The sequence below is a fragment of the Ruditapes philippinarum genome, unplaced genomic scaffold, assembly GCF_026571515.1.
Source record: "Ruditapes philippinarum isolate M1 unplaced genomic scaffold, ASM2657151v2 ctg3099_1_1_1_1, whole genome shotgun sequence".
Taxonomy (NCBI): domain Eukaryota; kingdom Metazoa; phylum Mollusca; class Bivalvia; order Venerida; family Veneridae; genus Ruditapes; species Ruditapes philippinarum.
The window spans coordinates 180,197-203,136 of NW_026856147.1; the positions used below are offsets into that span (position 1 = coordinate 180,197).

At 31.4% G+C, this 22,940-nt stretch overlaps 1 protein-coding gene across 1 annotated transcript; it reads left to right on the forward strand.

Annotated features, from left to right (window-relative positions):
• Positions 1 to 7,390: 7,390 nt before the first annotated feature.
• On the forward strand, positions 7,391 to 14,171 carry LOC132745580 (uncharacterized). Its single transcript, XM_060734528.1, has 3 exons — positions 7,391 to 8,246; positions 12,423 to 13,889; positions 14,030 to 14,171. The coding sequence occupies exons 2-3, from the start codon at positions 12,436 to 12,438 to the stop codon at positions 14,169 to 14,171; spliced, it is 1,596 nt and encodes a 531-aa protein (XP_060590511.1). The 5' UTR covers positions 7,391 to 8,246; positions 12,423 to 12,435.
• Positions 14,172 to 22,940: the final 8,769 nt, after the last annotated feature.

Genomic DNA, 22,940 nt, shown 5'->3' on the forward strand with positions numbered 1-22,940 from the left:
ATATTTGGTAAGGTGAGTGGTTAACGTCACAATGAAAATATAAAAGCTAGGTTTTTTTATTCAAGAACACACTATACAAGTAAAAGAGACATCCGACTTGTAAAATAACAAATGGAACTTTTAAAAAGCGAAATTGCAATGATTGTTCCATTAGAGATTAACCCTCACTCATTATATTTTATCTTACCGTCCGGTAAGCACACAAGGTAGAGCGTTTGAATGTAATTCTGGCCACCCGATTTCGATTCGGTTATTTTCGTAGTGATTGGTCATGAACTCCTTTCATTTGCACTGCATCTTAATGATATATCTTTTTTGTAATAATAATACTGATTTTTTTCTTACTGTAGTAAAATATAGACAAAGGACATTGAAACTTTGGTTTTAAGTAACAAAGCATGCGAAATTCAAAACCGCAAATTGATATTGTTTAGTCGCCCACAACGTTAAAAATCATAATGTAGTGAAAGTGTTAAGTCTTAATGCTGAAAAAATCATTTGAATTTGAATAAAAAGACTTAACAAAAAAGAAACTTCCCCTGTGTATAAGCGGAGATATAATGTTATTTAAAAAATGTCAAATGAGGTACATATATTTGGGCGAATGATTATGTGTCGGATAGAACAAATTTTAATTCGCTTTTTACTGCAGGAGAATCCCATTGCATGCGATTTCACGTAAATCCCGGACCAGAAGTATTTTTGATATGCCAGATTATGCAAACATTTTTTGCGTACGTGCCATTTACATCAATAATGTTCGACACCTTAGGCAACGTTTTTAAGCAACAGTGTGTACAGAAAATCGACCACGTAGTGAAAGTCGGTGCGTCAAGACGAGTGCCCAATATCGCCATATTTGGAACACCCACCTGCGCAGTTGCCACAGCTACTGCATGACTCGAATATACCGTTGAAGAAATGAACGTTTTTCCGACTACTGCAGGTGGGGCATTGTCTTGATATAAATGGCTTTCATACTAATCACGTCGTTATCGAAGGGAATCTGTATGCCCAACGCTACCGAAATGATATTTTTGCGAGCCATGTTATCCCACTGTTTCAAACATAATGCCAACATTACCCTTTTTCAAAATGATAATGCCACACGTTATACAGCTAGGGACACTGAATTTCTTCAGGGCGAATACAATTGTATTGATTAATGAATGGTCTTCCAAAAAGCCTGATCTAAATTTCATTTAACACCTGTTGGAAAATTTAGACCAGCGTATCAGACGTCGGCCTATTCCACAAACATCATTCAAGCCTTAACTGCGGAATGGAATAACATACCGCAAGCCGAAATTAATACGCTGATTCGTTCTATGTGCCAACAATGCCAGGCAGTCCTTCATGCTGAAAATGGTCATAAACGATACCAATTGATGATTTTGTTTACCCCTTCTGTATTTTAACTACCTTTCCTTTCATTTGGATAACCCCTCACAAAAACTTGCGATAAAATACTCTTTCATTACATATAAATCAACTTATGAAATCCTGATTGTCATATGTGTGTATAACTGCACTTAAATACACTGAAAGTTTCTTTTTCTGTTCAGTATATATAACGTAGCTTCAAATTTCTTTATTTTATTAATCTTTTATGTTGCTATTTATAACAATGCAAACAATGTCGTATAGTTTGGGTGTCAAAGGTATCATCTGTTTATGTATCCATAACCACGGTGCATACAGAAGATATTTGTACAACTCCGTGCATTATTTTATAAAAGAAAGAAGACGAAACAGGAAGATTAAATAAATATCTCTGACAAAAAAGACTTCTCATAAATCATGTATTGCTCAAATGTCATTTTAATGGGCTTTATCATTTTTAACCATGCTTATAATGCTTGCTTTTATTTACACTGGTAACCAAATAACAGATAAATTAGATAGAACAAATATTAACCCAAATTACATTATTTCTTTTTTAATATTTTATAAGTTTTTGAATAAACTTATAATTATGTATTTCAAGTACATGAAAATAAGATAATATGAATTCCTGCTGTAAGATTGATAATGAAAACTGAATGTAATATATATAATTATATTCTCTTTAACGCTATTTAGTTATCCGTTATCTTAAAATATTATATACTTACTACATCGAGGACAATATGTGTTCATTTGTCATCAGAATACATTTGTTAAATGGTAACAACTTATTTGCTTCATATGAAACCTGTAAAACATTTGAAATGAACAATGTTTATTTTCGTTTTTTGTTTTGTTATCATCGTTTTTTAAGGAGATTACCTCTCTTTATTTTTTTGGTTTTAATACAATGTACCTGATAGACAAGTTAGTTTATATTAGTTCAACTGTAATGATTGAATATTAGACATTCTATGAACCAGCGTTATTCATCATGATAGAATAATTTATCTTAACTTGTGTAACTTTTTGTTAGTATTGAGAGAAATGTTTTTGAAACTAAATTAACATTTGAATTACTCGTCTGATGAAATAATATTTGTCAACGTTTTTATTTTTACAATACAGTTACGAAGATAGTACTAATTTACTTCCGTTTCAGAAATAATAAATGTGTGTATAAGTCCACAAATGTTTACGTTCTTGCATAAACATAGTGATTGTTATTCTTAACTTCATTATGTTTTAGTACATTGTTTATTAAAATTATCAAGAACCCCGCGCGCTGTAAATATGACTTTAATATTCCAAAATCTATTCCACTCAAATTTTATGAGTTAAATATTTTCAAACTAGTAGGAAGTAAAATATACCGTCTTCATTTTAATCTAAATTTATCATGTATTGGCAAAATAAATCAATGCAATGACATAATACATATATAATCAGTAATATGTTTAAGTGCATAACAGGTACGTAAAGGATATAAAGGAATTTTTCATTGATATTTAATGTTAAAGCAGCACGCCTCCAGATTTCTGCTATCATGAAAATTTTGAAATTGTAATAAAAATATGTTGTGAAGTGAACAAAGAAAATAATTGTTATTGCAAAATGCACTTACAATCCATGTTAATTAGGGAAAGTTCCATTTCGGGTCCCGCCGACCCTCTTAAATTCCAGCCGACCCTTAACGTTTTGTTCGCCTTCTTGAACTTCTAAATCCAAGATAGTTGTATTTCCAGAAGGGAGACAACGAAATTATCATTTCACTTATGAAAATGAACCAATAAAAATTGTAAATAAATATAAATACCTCGGCATATTTTTTAATAGAAGTGGTTCGTTCACTAAAACTAAGACACATATTTCAGAACAAGCTACAATATCGATGTACAGCCTGATAAGAAATTCAGAAAAATAAATTTACCAATTGACTTACAAATTGAACTTTTAAATAAAACTGTTAAACTAGTATTATTTTATGGTTCTGTAATTTGGGGATACGGTAATCTCGACAGTATTGAACCGTACAACTGAAATTTTTTAAACATAAACTTAAACGTTCGACGGCCAGTTATTTCAGATACGGTGAAAAGGGATGCATGCAATTGTCTGTAGATATCGGGGAAAGAAAAGTTTTATTTTGGGCGCGTCTCCCTCAGAGCGAAAATGGTTTAATACCAAATAAAATATCATACATTTTATATAATTAGATGCTAGGCAATACAGTAAATATTGATGATAAATATTTTGAACGTAGATATCCATGGATTAATAATTTAAAATCAATACTAATAAAATGCGGTTTCAAAAATTTTTGGAATTATCATAATTTTTCAGTACCAAAAGGTTGAAATTAACAGCAAGACAAAAATTAAAAGATCTTTTCTTAAATGAATGGTATTCAAAGATAAATGAATCGAGCAATAGTTATTTTTACAAAATTGTTAAAAAGTCTTTTGGAATTCCACCTTATCCCTCGTAACCCCAAAATGCAATACTTTTTTATTTATCAAATTCATAACAAGAAACAATAGATAACCAGTTGAACCAGGAAGCTGGACAAATGTACCCGTTAATGAAAGAATGTGTATTTTTGCAGAAATATAATCGGTGATGAGTTACATTATCTTTCAGAATGAAATAGATTTTCTTATGAAGACAAATATATTAAACCCTATTTTTAAAGACATCATAATATGTATTAATAAGAACATTTTTTTTCAATGAAAGACTCACCAGCATTTTATAAACTATGCAAATTCTTAATGATAATTATAAGAAATGTAATTATGTAATCGCATATTTATGTTAGCATTTTAAAGTCAGTTGTGATTTTGTAATTTTCTGAGATATGATTTTGTTTTACTGATATTCACTAATCACTTTCTTAATTACTATACATTAACGGTCCTTTATGCCACAGATATACTTTTATTTTCGTTTCGCAAAAGCCTAATTTTTGCTGTACTTTAATAGTACTCAAAATGTTAATCACTGGCATATTACATGAAAGAAATACAGTTATAGTGAATTAGTGTTTTAAATGGAAGTAAAATGCTACTTTGTTCACATTTGACAACTTTTATGACAAATTATATCACATTTATTGCAACTTCTTCTGGTACCAAAAATCTATTATTATGTTAAAGCATTATTTAAAAGAAAATAAAAATGTTTCTAAGGCATAATGTGCCTCTGATTAAATAACGTGTAATAGATATGTTGATATTGTTTGGTAACTGTTGTTTGATTTCAATTTGTATAAATGCCTCGTTTAACATTTTGACATTAATCCTCATATCACATGTTGTATGCATGTTTGAATGAAAAAAATATGTTGTTGTTGTAAAAAATAACAACAAAAAATGGCTCATGTGAGTAAGGGGACAAATTGAACGACTAAATCGTCTGAATATCAAAGCGAATTCGTCCTATAATAATTCATATTTTCGTCGTATGTGCCAAAAGTATATATGCAACATAAGATTTAAAAGAATAATTAAGTGTGACAAAAATCCAATTGTACTGACTTTACATATTACATTAGATCAATCACTAGTGAAGTAGATAATTTGACAGATTAGAATCTTTCTTTCTCCATTGAATATTGAATTAAAGTCATGTTGATAACGAAAGTGTGAATTTTACATACAATTTTACATACTGCATACACTATTTTTGACAATAGTAATATTTAAAGCATTTATTTAACAAATTTGATTGTGCATGGGAGATAATTGCTATTGTCTTATCACTTAACCTGTATATCGAGTTATGTAACATCCGCCGCACCATAGCTTTAACACAATATAATTTCTTATTAACATAATTAACTGCAGTTATCTCATAAAAAGGAACAAATTAGTATGTAAATGTGTATTGTCCAAACAGTTTGGTTACTGATAGCGAACTTTACATATTGTGCGATTTTTTGGGAGAAAATCAATATGGTCATATCGACTGACCTCTATATCGATTAAGTTGTGAAACGTTGCACAGTATAGAAATAGACACCGCTATATCGATATGATAGAATATAATATATTTATTAACTTGATAATTAACTGTGATATCCTAATCAAAATGGATTAAAACGCTATATTTATGTGCATTGTCCAAACAAATGTATATGGCGTTACTGAGCTACTTTATATAAAGAATAGATTGAAAACTTAAGGGGCACAATCTTGTCAAAAGCGAAATACAAGATTAGCCACCCGGTAAATTGCACTTTAGTCTAAAGATGTATGTTTACTTATGTATTTCCTCATTCCTAGATCTTGCCATCAATGACAAGATATGAGGAGGAACAATTAGATAACAGCAGTTTTGCTTGTAAAATAACATCTAGATATACCTATATTTGAGCTGTAAAAAATATATTATATAGGATGTATCACACATTTACATGGCTGATATAGAAGAAATATAATATATTCATATGACTAACATATATTGACCAACATGTTATTTGGAACAATTATATATTAAGAGAAACATACGCTGTAGTACTATAAGTCTAGCTTTAACAAAAGTATAGACAGATATTAAAATCAATAACATACTAATCAGCTCCATATAAAGTATCTGAGCGCCTCACGGATGCTTTTGAAATATATATACTCTGTTTTCTTATTAACAATTGATTTACAGAATTCATTTATTCTATCAATTTTAACATATTTGGAGATTATCAGTAACAAATTGGATATATTGTGATCTTAATTGAGAGTACATTCTACATTGTAATACAACATGGAATTCATCTTCTAACACATTGCAGAATGTGCGTTTGCGCTCATTTATAGGTACACTGACAGGTCTTGCCCATTTTCCTGTTTCAATACATAATCTATGCAAGGAGCATCGCAGTTTTGTCATACAAGTATAAAATTTTCTTACACCCATACATTTTAAATATGGCTGTAGTTGAAATTGTGCAATACATCTGTAACATAAAACTCTAGTTGAATCATTTAGTCTACCAGTCCAATTTTGAATAAATTGATCTTTAATTCTTTGTTTAACTAAACTAAGAAATACTTGGAGCCATTGCGTCAGAGTTGTTTACATGTACATCGAAATTATAGCCACGTGTTCAGAAAATATTTGATATAGGTTGATTGATGAGTTTAATTTAGTGTAAAATAAAGTTGATGTCTGGCAAGTAAGACTTGCATTTTAACATAGACTTATAAATAATAAATGGACAACATGTTTTTTAAAAAGGAGCGAAGAACGGTGTGTTTTTTTCAATGAGATAAGTTTACACTGATTGATATTAAGGAGTTATACTATGGACAAGAATTATTATAAAAATAAGTATTACAGAGAGATAGTTCAAATATAAGGCTAGATAGGATCATATTTTTTAACGATGCATTTTCATTATAATAACCTCTATCATCATGAGAAGAAAAACATCAAAATGTTTTTTCAAATTTTTCTCTGGATAATCATTATTAAATATAATGCATTATAAAGAAATGTAATATAAACCCTACGCTTAAAACTATTATATTCTATCATTCTGTAAAATCCATTCGACATTTTTCAAGTTATTAGCCGGACAATCCTGAACAATAATCAAAGAGGTGATTAAACAATAACCTTCATTTATGGCTCCTTTACTCTGCACTTCCTCTTAATTGTCTGCGTAGATGTGTCAATTTTAAATAGAACATCATTTATAGTTTAGGACTTACATTACGTGCAAGTTCTATCAAATTATGGTCAATAACTTAAAAAAGGTAGGATTATAATTATAAGATGGTGCATTTTATCTCAATGGTTTCTTAAACTGTGTAAAATTTATTGAAATTCAATGTTTGTCTAGCTTATCCCCAGACTGATGGACGGACGTTAAGGACACAGGTTCCAGAGCAACGTTATGGTCTCATTATTTCATTTTTGTATTTAAACCCGACATTATGGTCCAACTTTTCACCTTTTTAACCCCAAAAATGCCATTTTAAACCCAGAACTACAATTTTACTGTCAAGACCTTAACCGCTGATATTTATTTCTTATGACCGAACAAAAAACGGACGTAGACTTCGCAAAGCGCTGAATATTTGTTCCCCTGCCACATATGTGAGCATAACAAACCTATAAAACAAAGCATTCATGTACAAGTAGTTATCTTCCCACTTGTTGTCGTCATTGTCACGTTATTAAATATGATGCTACGCAATTTGGATTACTTAGAATATATTGCTACACAATTTGGTTATGCTACACAATTGGGATGAGTTAAAATATGTTGAATTGCTCTGTTTGAGCTTAAGGTCACTTAGGAAAAATAGGTAAATTAGGACTGGACACCAGACACCGACATGCCTGAATCATAGGAACAGCTGGCGTCTGCCCCAACACTAAATAGAGTTTTCTTGAATTAATATGTAGAATATGAAAACTCTGAGGATACTTTGTTGTACCCATACTGTATGTTATATATATTTTATTTTGTGTTGACAAAAAACTCGAAACTTGATAAATTAAACAAATTAACAAAAATGGAATTAAAATCTGTATTCAACTTTATATCATTATTTGATTGTCATGTTATTCAATTACAGGTAAAGTGCGTTGTTGGGTTATACGATACATGTATTTTACATTACATAAACTAAAAGGTATATTTGTGTTTTTATTTCGTCGAAAACTTTCGTAAATTACTTCCCACATCGTTATACAAGGTAAACCTCGACAGGTATGACGTCTACATCGTTTTACATTTTATATATCTTGTGATAGTTAACAGATACGTGAAAGTGTGTGCACAGTTTCGATTTGTTTAACATAGTAAATGAATTGTAAACCTTTTTGATGCAACGTGGAAACTATTAATCAAGGTAAATAAATATGTTATGTTGTTATTTTTTTCTTCGGTAAATTAATAACGAATAGCTTCGAAATGCATGTTTTTGAACTTTAACAAGACTTTGTATTTTCCTGTCGTTTGAAATAAAAATCCATGTAGGAGATGTGTTCCATAATATTTGATCGATTTTATTTTGCCCAATATTGTCGTATCGTCATTTTTGTAGATGTAAGGTGCGACTGACTAGTCCTGTATGTACAAGGAGACGCAAGCTTGAAATACCACGCCATAAATATGCAGTTGGCCGAAGCTTGCAAAATAGCTAAAAGTACCAAATCCTTTTTCACCACAACTCTGGCTTGTCTGTATATCATCCAGATTATCTACAACTTGGATCGAGTGATTGTCAGACAAAGCATTTTTAGCTTTACTTCAGTTGGAATTCAGGTATAGATCCGTGCTTCAGACATCAGTCTCTAAATAGATCTGACATCTTCTATATGGAAATTTGATAGTTGTACTGATACGTAAAATCCAATGAATCGCGACCCCAATGTGAAGATAGACAATTTCATCAATTAGCCATGAAGGCACCAATTACATGCTTTATATGTACATTTGTAAGGTCGATTGGTCTGGGCAAACTCAGCGGTTTTAGAGAAAATGATACTTTTCCTACCTTTAAAGAAACACCCCTTTAATATTTGTTTACTCAAAGATGATATCTATTTCCAAAATAAAGATGAAAAATAAAGACAAAAATGTCGTTTTATTTAACTTCCTGGTACGCTTAGATCTATGTTGAAGCTTGGGTATAATTCGTCTGCCGAGAGAAACAGACGGACGTAAGAATGTACAACACGCTCACTTTCTTTGAGCATAAAAATCTATTTGATATAAAACTAAGCATTCAGTTATAAGCTATCTTCATACTTGAGTCGTTATTGTCATGTAATTAAATAACAATTATGTATGACGCTTTGCAATTTGAATGATTTAAAATATATTACTACACAACTGAGATAACACGAAAAGTATTGCGACACGATTGGGCCTAGTTACAAATATGTTGCTACATTATAGAGATTAGTTAAAAAAATCCTACACACTTAGGATTAGTTAAAGTATCATGCGAAGCAGTGGATAAGTCACAACTTCTGTTTAAGCTTTAAGCCGACTTAATATCACTTGTCTGTGTAGGTACCAATCCCGACACTGACATGTCTAAAATAACACACAAATGGTCACATAGGGGCTTATTGTCAATGTGGGTTCAAATCCCGGCATCGGCATATCTGGAATATTGCTCAAAGGGCAGCAGGCGTTGCCTGCAACAGTAAAGCAGGAAATGACCATTTAAACTCTACAGTGTTTGTGTGACTTGAAAACGATTTAAAAAATAGTTTACAGTCTCTTTTTATTTTAAGTTTTCTTTAAAACAATAAAAACAATAATCTGAAACCTTAAAGGATTCTTTGCTCGGTATCCATGCTCTATGTGATATAGCATTTATTTATTGTCTAAATATTGATAATTTTAAAACACATAAAATTAACAAAAATAAAAGAAATATTGTTTAAATTAAATATGTACTTAGCGTTTTAGGTTTATAAGATATCATACATCTTTTTAAAAATATTTTATTTCGTTGAAAACGTTCGAAACCACTTCCTTTTTTTATCTACCTTAATAGAATAAATATCTTACTACCTTAAAACCTTAACAAAATAGATATAATAGAAACGAGGACAAAGAATGTCTCAAATGACAGAAAATCAGACAAATACACGATATATCGCTTACTTGATTAACAAGTTTACAAATCCCGACAAAATACATTTTATATACATGTACCTTCATAAATTTCACAGATCTTGTCAGAGTTTACACATTCGCGGAAGACGGTGCAGTTCTCTGGTGGGATATTACGACATTTTATAATATGTGTTAACCTATTTCTGTCTAAGTTCCTAATATTATATATTATTCAACGTGGAAATAATACGAAGGTAAGGTAAATGGAAATATATGATTAATATAAATTAATAGCAAGTTAATCAAATTAATTTAACATGATTGTGAAATGTTGTTTTATGGATTATCTTATTATAACAGCAGGCTAAGATTGTTAAGGGCTTCCAAAGTTGTTTCCAAGAAATTTGATTCCATACAGAAATCTTGTTGCCATGGCATCCAAAAGTAATTATAAGAAAAAAAATCTCCTAAAAATAACAAGGCCTATAGCAAATATATTTTTGCATAAGGCATTGTATGGTAGACCTCTTCCAAGCCCTGAAGTCAAAATTATCCACTATCCGTAGGGTGGGGTGTCATTGGTTTTCATTATTAAAATCTTAAAAATCTACTTGTCTGAAGTAAAAAGGCCTATAGTTTTTTGTATTAGGTATAATTTATAGGTCATCTTCCAAAATTGTTCAATTTTTGTCTCTAGTGTTAATATTAGCCCCATCCAGGGGTCATAGGTTTATAGTTATATAAAATATATATAATGAAAATTGAAAAAAATCTTCTTCTCTGAATTAACAAAGACTACAGGTAAGATAATTGGCAAGATATATTGTGTATTGGACCTCGACCAAGATTGCTCAAATTATAGCCCTAGAGTCAAAATTCGCCCCTCCCAAAAGGGGATCATTGATTTTCACTATGTACATTTAGTAAAAAAATGTTCTTTTCTGAAAGTGCAAGACCCACAGTTTTGACATTTTGTATATAATATCTTATAATACTGCACTTTGTAACGACGCATTTTATTGGATAATCGTAACGTTTATATAGTTTTATAACACGGCTGCTGTCGATTCATGAAGAAATCTTACTTTTTCTCCACAAAATGTTGCTTTCTGTATTATAAATTCGTTGTAAAAATTGTTGACAGGTTTTTATTGCTATATATAAACGACTGTTTGCAAGATTACCCGAGCCGTTTATATAGGGCCATATAACCTGTCAACAGTCTTTATAACTAATGATATAAAGGTCCTCTACCAAAGATGTAAAAACATTGCATATACATGTAGTATGAAAATTGGCCCCATCTCGAGCGACGAAGATTTTCAGGATAAGGTATGTAGTTAGAAAATACAAAAATCATCTTAAATAACGAAGGTGAGAAGTAAGATATTTGGCATATAAAATTGTCTAGTAGACCTCTACCAAGTTTGTTAAAATTATTGCCCTAGGGTACAAATTGGCTCTGTCCCTAGGCCATAGATTTCCACTATATGGATAGTATTATATGTAAATTTGAACTTTGGTATCAGCTTATATCAGCTTTGGTTACCTATATTTTGATGAAGTGATATCCTTTGGCTTTCTATATATAGCTAGTACATTTTGGCAATGTGTACATTTTCAGGTGTAGAACTGAAGTATGATCTAGTGACCAACTTCATTCAAATTCTTATAATAAATACTAGCTATCTTTCACTACTTTTACACAAATAACAGTCTGGGTTCAAGTGAGCGATTTTGAGCTAATGACCCTCTTGTTATGCATTTTTTTACTAAAAAAAAGAGATTCAATAGGTGAGAGTTTTCTAAAGGCCATGCCTCTAGCAAGAGATATGTTTGCTTTTCAGAAAATCTTATGAAATGACTTGAGGTCATAACCTCTAGCAAAAGTACTAGTGTATTGCTGGGATATTTTTTTTGAAATTATTGGAGCATATTTGAGCAAGGGAATTATGATAAGTGTTTAAGGAAGCTAACTGTTACTGTATTTCTAAGTTTAATTCAACTATGTAATGCAGAAAATACTAAAGATTTTATCAAGTTAGAAAACTTTCATTTTAGAACCATTAGTATATTATTGCTTTTGTTTATTTTAAATTCAAATTTCATTTGAAAGGCTGAAATATGACATCGAGCCCTAAATTCACTAGACATAACTGCATTATGGCAAAATTTAAGGTAAGAAACAAAAACGATATCTTCTGGCCCTAATATTTAGTGTTGTATTAATGCTGGTGCATAGCATTTTTTCGCGAAAGCAATCTTCTTGTATCTTTTTTCGAAATCTGATAAAAATTTGTTCACATGAATATGAAAATGTCGACAAGTGTACACATAAGGTGATTCAAACAGGCCTCAGACTTTATCTTCAACTTGAGAAATACGCAATATTTTTGTAAGTTACAAGGTAGAATTTGGGGATAATAAGTGATATTTGGCATATTTTTTTCAGGTAAGCTTACAAAATGGAAAAGCGGCACATTTACATTGCAATGTGCTCAACCCACTCTGATGAAGTTGCTAAAGCAGCGTGCATAAGCACAAAAGAACTTCTTTGTTTTGATTGCATTTTGGAAAAAGCAAAGGCATCAGAACCTGTTAAGGAACTTCAAAAAATGTCTGATGGAGTTGAAAAGCTCATACTTGATTCTTTAATGGAGAATCAAAAAGCTCAGAGAAAGAACAACTATATTGACGTATACAAAAGGAAAGCAGAAGATGCCAAAGAAAAAGTAAGTGATCAAATTCATTGTTTTTATAAAGAACTTTCTGAAAAAATCACTAAAATGAGAGATAATACACTTTTATCTTTGGAAGCAAAATATACTTTGTTTCTTGAAATGTGTAATAAAGACGAAGAGAAACTCAAGACTACAACGCAAAGGATCAATGAACACCTCGATAAGTTATCTTCAGCAAAAGAAGATGATCTTGATAAATTCAAAGCAGAATTGGAAGAGATCATGAAGAAACTAGATGACATTGCTGATCATGAATCTTGTCCTGAAGCAGATTTTCATGCTTCAAAAAAATTGAAGGAAGTTATACTTATGCCAGAGAGCAAGATTGGAGAAGTCAGTTTGTATGCAAATGATCATTACGAGGAGCTGGGGCCAACAGAAGGTGCGGAAAATGAAACAAACCCCGAGGGAAAAGGTTTTGAAGAACCACCGCCAGCCATTCCTCCGAAACCCGAAAGTAAGATAGTTGATTCGGATGAAGTCAGTTATGTTAAATCAAAAGTAATTCCACATAAAAATACAATATCAAGTAATGAGTCAGGTTCGCAAGTACCTGAAGACAATTGGAAATCAAAAGGAGATCAAAAAAAGCGGGCAAAAGAAAAAAAAACACGAACAAGCTTTTTCCCGTGGAAAAGTAAACCAGATAAACTACAAGATAAGCTACAAGATTATGAAGAAGTTAGTTTTACAAATGAAAAATACGAACGAGAGGCAAGGTATTTAGTTAATAAAACAGTAACACTGTCTGAGTTTCCAGGTGGGTTAAGTACCTCGTTTAAATTCACAAAGCTTATTCCAATCGGTTTGAGTAAAATTGGACTCTTAAGCGAAAAACATTCAAGTATTTTTGTATGTGGTCTGGACGGAAAGATTCAATGTACTAACAACTATCCCAAAGACGCTGTTATCAGCATTGTGGAAATGACAGATGATATGATAGCGGTACTCAACAAGACAGGAACGTCAATTGAAACAGTAAAAGTAACAGACAAGAGATTTGAAGTTAAAAATACTATTAGCATTAAACTGGACATTTCAAAAGTCACGGGATTTGATTATTCAAAAACAAAATCCCAGTTTGCTATTGGGACCGAAACGGAATATGTCATTCTTGATAAAAAAGGAAAGAAAATCAAATCCATGAGAATGGAGACAAGTGTGGATACTAAAGGGACGTCTTTACAATTTATGATTTTGAAAAAAGCAAACGCTTTCATTATCAATAAAAACCAAAAAATCTCTGAAAAATGCTTTGGTGTTCAAAAGTTTGCGGAAGTCATCTGGGAAACGCAAATGTGAAGACCCATTGTTTCAGCCAGAATCAGCATGTTTGTACCAAGGCAAGCTCAACATTACATCTTCTCATGCAGTCATACAGTTTTCAACAGCAGATGGAAAGCCTGAAAAGGAAACACGAAACTGATGATCTCATACAAACTGTCTCGGACTCTGTGTAATAGATAATGTGTTTGCGATTTCTTCAAATTCACCCGATCCTGAAGAATCCAAAAAAGCTAGGTTTTCTGGCTCTGTAGAAATTAGTATAAAATAGTGAGTGGCGTAGGTTTTGAAGCAATTAACAGTCAAATCTTCATAAATATATGAGTAAAATGTAGTTTCAAAAAACTAACAAAACATCCTTTTTTTAAAATGTAAAAAATAACTAATGACGACAAAAAACCAAAACAGTTAAAAACGAAAGAACGAACCCTCTACTTCCGGGGTTTACGCGCCTTTAAGTTTGCATCTTAAACAGCTTGCAAATTTAACGTATAAATTCTAAGAACTTATTTAAGCCTTCTAATATTTGTTTATATCATGTTTTATTCTTATGGTTTGCAGTTTTCATAAATCTCCGTATACTCTTTGTTTAAGTAGCTTTATCATTTCATCAGGTTAAGCTATGGTATATTTTGTCTTGTATAGCTATGCAATATTTTATCATATTATACAGCTACGACATCATTTTCAACTATGAAATACTTAATCATATTAAGCTATGGTATATTGAATCATGTGCAGATACAGTATATTTAATAATGTATATAGTAGTCCAATTTGTTGTGCCCTTCATTATTTTGTCAATCAATTCACAAATCTAAATTATCGCTTTACTTTGTAATGCACAGTCATAATAACGACCATAATTTGATCTGATGAACACTGTGAAATACATACCAAACTTCAATTGATAAGGTGCATCAATATATGCGCTATATACTCTCGATTTATCATTACATTTTTCGTAATCAATTAAGGTATTAAATGATAATCATGTATCAGAAAAAATTTAAACACACCTTATGGCAATATTTCGGTTTAATTTCAAATCGGGGGTCGGGTGTAAAGGGGAAGTCTTGGGCTTTGATCAGTGAATCTGCTGAACAGCTTTGTCATTGTATAGGTTAGGTCTACGGATTATGAGTCAGTAAATTTCAAGCATGTGGCGACGTTCATGTTCTTCATATAACATTAGTAGCTATTCGGTAGTAAAATAATGTTTAGCTGTAGAACCATGCAGTTAGTTACAATGAACAGGTAAAGTGGTTGGTTTCTTAATACCAAAAAACCAGGGACCCACTGTAAGATCAACCGCCCGCCGTAATACAACTGAAATGGTTTTGCAACGCGGTGATAGAAATAAGTGCTCCGGCTAAAAAGTATTTAAAAAACAAAATGCGCCTAAACATATTACCTACTACAAACGCAAATATTCTTAAAAGACAGTGTTTTTTTGCACTCAAAAATTATTAGAAATTGCTTGGTACGGTGTAACATTTTAAATTTTTGTTAAGTGTTTTGCTTTGAGCACATTACATACATGACCCCAGACCGTAACTTGCTTTTATAACAGAATTTATTGATGAAAGAATATTTCTGTTTAATTTAATTGTCATGGGGAGGAGAGGAGAAAACGATTAAAAAAAACCAGATTTTTTGGTCATAATTATATTTGTTATGGTGAATGAATGAACGTGGACAATAAATCTAAGTATATAAGCTAGGTTTTTTTTTTTTTAAAGAACAGACTATACAAATTAAAAGAGACCTCCGACTTGTCAAGCAAAATAACAAATAGAACTTTTAAAAAGCGAAAGTGCAATGATTGTTCTATAAGAGATTAACCCTCACTCTAACACATTTTGCCATGAACACAAGCTTTCAATTAACCCACAAATAATTGATAATCCAACTCCTGCGAACTTAACCGTCCGGTAAACACACTAGGTAGAACGTTTGAATGTAATTCGGGCCACCCGATTTAGATTTTATTTTCGTAGTAATCGATCATAAAATCCTTTCATTCGCTTTGTATCTAAATGATATATCTTTTTTGTAATAAAGTCATGTATGTACCCAGATAACCTTGTTAGACAATATTGATGTTTTTACTTAATGTACTAATATAGACGAAGGACATTGACACTTTCATTTTGAGTGACAAAGCATGCAAAATTCAAAACTGCAAATTGATATTGTTTTAGTCGCCAACAACGTTAAAAAATATAATTTGTAGTGAAAGTGTTAAGTCTTAATGCTAAAAAACATTTGAATTTGAATATATATATATATACTTAACAAAAAAGAAACTTCCCCTGTGTTTAAAAGGAGATATTGTTTTTAAAAAATCAAATGCCAAATGAGCTACATATATACGGTCGAACGATTATGTGTCCGATAGAACAAATTTTTACTCTATTTTTACTCGTTTTGCAGAAAAATCCGACTGCATGTGATTTCACGTGAATTCCGGACCAAAAGTATTTTTGGTATGCACAAATTATGCAAAATTATTCGCGTACGTACCATTGACATCTTTAATGCTCGACACCTTAGGCAACGTTTATAAGCAACAGAGTGTACAGAAGATCGGCCACGTAGTGGACGTCGGTGCGTCAAGACGCGTGTCCAATTCCGCTTAATTTGGTACACCCGCCTGCGCAGTTGCCACAGCTATTGCACCGTTGGAGAAATAGACGTTTTCCCGACTACTGCAGGTTAAGTTTTCGCTACCGGAATGATATTTTTGCGAGGCATGTTATCCTATTGTTTCAAAATAATGCCAACATTACTCTTTTTCAAAATTATAATGTCACACATACAGTTAGGGACACTGTGAATTTCCTCAGGGCGAATTAAATTGTATTGATTAATGACTGGCCTGTCAAAAGGCCTGATATAAATTCCATTGGGATAGTTAAGACCAGCGTGTTAGACGTCGGCCTATTCCACCGTCAAACGTCATTCAGCTAGGACAAGCCTATATTGCGGAATGGAACAACATTCAACAAGCCAAAATCAATACGCTGATTCGTTCTATGTGCCAACGATGCCAGGCAGTCCTTCATGCTGAAGATGGTCTTACCCGATATCTATTTATGATAAAGTTGACCACTACCATGTTTTTCTTTTGGATAAACCCTCACACAAACTCACAATAAAACCCTCTTTCAATACATATATTTAATCAACTTATGAAATCCTGAGTGTCATATTTGTGTATATCTGCACTTAAATACAGGTAAAGTTTGTGTTTTGTTCAGTATATATAACGTAGCTACAAATCGTTTCTTTATTTAATTGCTATTCATAAAAATGCAACAATGTCGTATAGTTTGAGTGTCAAAGGTATCATCTGTTTATATATCCATAACCACGATGCATAATGAAAATATTTGTAAAACTGCGTCTATTATTTTATAAAATAAATGACACGAAACAGGAAGATTAAATAAATATCTATGACAAAAGAGACTTGTAATAAATCATGTATTGTTTAAATATATCGATAAATTAATTTTTGTTTTACATTTAACTATACATGTTGATATTGGGCAACCGAAAGCATGCATTGCCTAAATTTATGATGATATTATAAAAAATAAGTTCATATTTATATGCAACAAACATAACTTTATGTTCCCTGGGGGGGGTGCAAGTGCATCACCGTTTCAGTGAAAAGTAACATGCTTATAGTTTCAATTTATTTATTTAAAATTTAATTTAATAAAATTTAATGCAATAATGAATAGAAAACTATAAAGATATTTTGTTTGGTACGAAAGTGTCACATTGAAGATTCCATGAAAACCGCCGTATAAATAAGTTCAAAATTTCCAATTTTATATCTATCTACCTGAAATCGAAAAATACCTTAACAGTATAGATACGATTGACAGAAAATCAAACAACACACTATAGCGCTGACTTGAGTAAACAAGTATACACGACCCGACTGAAGTTATATATAAACCGTTATAAACTTTAAAGATATATAGAGTTCAACATTAAAATATTTTCGTTATTTTATCTGTTAAAGGGTTTCTAAACTTTGATAAAAATTGTTTTCATAAGTATGAAATTGCTGTCAAGTGTGTATATTTGAAGATTATCTTAAATATTTTCGTAGTTAAAGGGGTAGATTTTTGTTTTTCTATGTATGATATAGATTTTGAACATTTGTACATTTATAAACGAATATATTTCTATCATTTAATTGTTTTCATTTAAATGACTCTTTTACTAAATATTATCCTATTCGGTTCGGAATAGTTAGGTTGAAGGGTTTGGACGAATAAAATCATTTCCTTACAAGAAACACATTAACTATCCAATATTAGCATTTTTATACCTTTTAAGGTAGACCACCTCCACTTTGAAGAGTATTCAAATAGGCTAGCATTACTTGCCAACTACATTGAAATTGAGGGGCGTGGGTTCAAACCCCAGAAGGGGCATTTTTTCTCTTTTTTTAACATTATTTATGTATCTCTCAGATCCCTTATGGAAGGAAAGATGTTTGATTTTATATATAATTATTGTAGGCATTATTTTCTAAATAATGCCAAATTTAATAACAAAATTAGTATGATACCAGATATTTCCAAAAGTAAATAAAATAAAAACTACAGGTAAAAGTATTTTATATTTCGAATGATTAACCAATATACTTTTAAGAAAATTTAAACACACTTTGAAAACAGGCCCTTCCTGTGTTAAACTTTAGGGATATTTTGAAGAAGGCTTTTTATATAGGGAAATGGTCAAATAGGTGTTAAAAGTGGGTGGGGTAACATTTTCATACATATTAAAAACATTTTGTTTAGAAAGAATCACTTTGCTCGTGTAATTTGTTACCTGAATGTTATTATTTGTTTTTAAACAATGAGCAATAGGAAAACATGTTTCATTTTTGAAAAAGCCGTTTTAGTTCAGAAATATACTGGCGAAGCAAAAAGCTAAAAAAACAACTATATTGACAAAATGAAAGCCAAACAAAAAGTGAGGGAACAAATTCAATGCTTCTATGAAAAACTTTCAGAAATCGTAAAAATGAAACATAACACACTTCTTACTCTGGATGCTAAATGCACTTTGTTTCTCGAAGTGTGTAATGAAGACGAAAAGAAACGAAACACTACAATGCAATGATCCGTAAGCTAGCTAGATAGCTTCCTCACATGAAAGAATCCAAAGTCCCTGAACGTCGGTGGTTCTACTCAGGTGCCCGTTCGTGCCTGAAATAATGCACCTCCACCAGTAAAGCTGGAACGTCGCGATATGACCTATACTGTGTCGATGTGACGTAAAACCCAAAACAAACAAAAACAAAATTATTAAAAAGAACACTGAAACTTTTTAAGATTTGCAGTTTGTTTAAATATGCGTGTTTTCTTTGATAAATTAGCTATGGTATATTTTACGAAGTTTAGCTATTGTATAGGTTAACAAGTATAGCTATGAAATATTTGATCATGTATAAGAGCTTTTATATATTTCATTTTGTAAATCTATGATACATTTTATAATGTATAGCCATGATGTATTTATCATATACAGCTATGGTATATAAAATCATGCACATCTATAGCATATTTTATCACGTATAAAGTCGTCTTATATTTAATGCCTTATTCATAAAACTAAATAATCGCATTTATTGTTTAATGTACACTCAAAAATGACACTCAGACATTTATCTTGCAAAAATGTACACTGTGAAATACACTGCTAACTTTATTGATAGCATGCATAAATGTATGTGATATATACATTACATTTAAAACTTTCGTTTTGAAAGTAAAGCACATTTTACAAATCGATTTATTACTTTTGTGCAAGCAATTTATGTAATTAAATGACGATCAGGTATCAAAACAATTTAAACAAAATTCTCATGATAATATCTGGGAAAACATGATCCCTCGGAAGCATTAAATGCAGCAAAATTACATGAAAATTGCTGAATCGGTTTGATTGAGTCAGTACATGAGGGTTAATGTAAAGTGTACTTTGAATATTCTTCAGTTTACTTTCCGATAGGTGGGGTAAAGGGGCGGCAAAAAAACAACGTGCTGAACACCTTTGTCATTTTATAGGTAGGTCTACAGATTATGAGTCCGTGATTTCGTGCATTTTGGTCCCTGTTTTTCATAAATATTCGATACCGCCCGTTGTTATATAACTGTAATGCTACTGGAACGCGGTTATAATTGCTCCGTCTAACAAGTATTTAGAAAAAAGAAACATACGGTGCAACACATAGACGTCAGATAGACGTCTTAGATATCATCCTATCATGCTATTTTCGTTTAATACAATGTCTTTAAAAGCACTGCGTGTTTGTTAATAAGTACTGAGTAAATTTCTATTTGGTTAAGTGTTTCGCATGAACACATAATTGTTTCATAGACTACATACAATGGCCCTTGATCGTAGCTTAGGATTGCTTATTACAGAATATTTTATTTATATGAGAATATTTCGGTATACAGTAAACATATTTCATACGAAATGATTGAATCATCAGATTTTACTTTTGTCATATCTATATTTGTTATAAAGGTGATAATGAAAATAAAAGAAATGTTGTTTTTATTAACCCACCCGCTATGTAAATTTATATATGAAGCAGAGAGAGAGAGAGAGAGAGAGTAACAAATGGAACTATAAAAACGGACGTGTGCGATTACTTGATGTCCACATCAAGGATTGCCGTATCTTCCATCATATAAAATAGTTGGTCGTATGACGCTGTGCCAAATTTTCGTCCAGAAACGTTCAATTCTTTAAAAAGAGATTGCAAAACTTAATATCTATTCTTAATTCTTGTAAATGTATCAAGTCCAACAAAAGAGTTTTCGGGATCAATAGGTAATAGTGAATCCTCTTTTATCCTAATTAGTCAAAACGAATTATTTGACTTTCTAAAGCAATGGAAAAGTTCCATTTAACTATAATTGGAGTGCTCTGTTCTTTGTTATTTTTAACAATGTATGTCATAAAATGTTATTGGATAGCTTTTTATACAGTTTTTTCAGGTGAACCTGATAAACAATAAATCACCAATTTGGTGCAGAAACAGTTTAACACCAATTAAATAGAAGTTTCCAGTTAATGCACTAAGGTGATGAAATACTTCTACTAAAGAAACAATGCATAACTTCACAATCAATGATAGGTAAATAGCAGTATATCTAAAAGTGTGGCTAAATCATCGCACACGTTTTATTTATGGGCTTGGACTCTAATTTTACTTTAACAGTAAGCTGCTTTTTAATCAAGTACATAGAATATATATGGTAAACAAGATCAACAAGGAAAGGCGGCGTTCAATGAACGCAACCCCAACAAAACCCAGCAACATGACCAGGAGCCCAAGAGGACCCCAAACAAAACAGGACAGGGCATTAATACCATTAATGAAGTTTGCTCAGCAATCGTATATTGGTGCTTTACTTTGAAACAAGAACATAGCTTTCAAAATTATCAGATTTAAATAAGACATTGGAACTAGAAATTTTTATATACATGTTTTAAAACTGTTGAAATTTAATCATTGTATATTAGATGCAGGAGAAACATTTATCAGATTATAGTTCGAACAAAATAATATTAAAGTAGTTATTTTAAAGGTAACTGTAAATGCCATTTATTTAAAAAGTTATGACAAATGCAAACAACATTTCAATACCTCTTATTGTGGACTCTACAACCAATAATACAGCTATTGGTGTCCAACCCCCGATGTTGCAGCATGTACTATGCTATCTTGATATTTTCTCTTTATCAGTATGTCCTCAACCTCAATTGAATATGATTAACAAGATCAACAAGGAAAAGCGGCGTTCAATGAACACAAGACCATATTTACGGACTCCATTCAGAAACGTTGCCAAAGCTGTGTGAGCTGTATTGTTTGGTGTAATTTATGCATACATTAGTAGTCTCCATAACCCATCAATGCCAGCATGAACCACAAATCTCCATCTTCAAGGTAAATAATTATGAAAGTAGTGGTTATCAAAACAATAGAAGAGACAACTTTACAACTATGTATTACTTTAAATTAAGGATAATATATTACTGTCATCAACCAGAGGGGCATCAAGACGCATCCACATACAAAGTATGATGTACCTATGTATATGCACATTCACTTTATAGCCCATTGAATTTTTTGAAATATCAGGTCCCAGTGACATTGGCCTTTTGAACTGTAGAACATATCAAGTTGTATCCAAATATGAAGTTTAATCATTATAGGTTAATAGGTATTGAAATGATAGACCAATTACATAAGAATTGCAGATTCGGTTTGATTGAGTCTGTACATGAGGGATACTCAATTCTCAGCACTTAATAGTGCTGGCATTAACGATCCCGAAGGACCAGAAAAATATAACAACACTGAAGTGAAGTACGGCGCAACTTTTTACAGCTGCCACACGGCACTTGACACCTGCTGACCACTTGTCAATGTATTTATTTTGACAGCGCTGGCTGGCTATGAAAATCGTACCAATTTACTTCCTTTTTTTCTAAAAAAAAATATAACATGTGTAGAAAGTCAAAGTTTATCAATTTGTAATTTCAAACAAGGAGAAAGTAAAATATCCCATTCTCTGTATTGTATTTCATTTTAATCTAAATCTATCAGGTATTGGCAACAAAAATCAATGCAATGACATGATAAATACACAAATCGGTAATACTTTCAAGTTTATTAAAGGTATGCAAGGATATGAAGTACGTTTTTAAATGATATTACATTTAAGATTCCTTTGTTAAATGATAAAGCAGTACAGTAATAAAAAACAAGGTTCTTAAAACAGAAATGTGATTAAAAGATTCGAAAATTTCTAATCAAATGCAACACTTAAAAATGTAAACACAATTCAGATATTTAAATTTTCAAAATTTACAAATTCTTTTTAACCCCAAAA

Excerpts from the sequence above, each read along its gene's own strand:
- LOC132745580 (XM_060734528.1), top strand. The coding sequence starts at position 12,436 with ATGGAAAAGCGGCACATTTACATTGCAATGTGCTCAACCCACTCTGAT. Across the intron at positions 13,890-14,029 it reads AGTGTGGATACTAAAGGGAC|CCAGAATCAGCATGTTTGTA; the intron begins GTCTTTACAATT and ends CCATTGTTTCAG.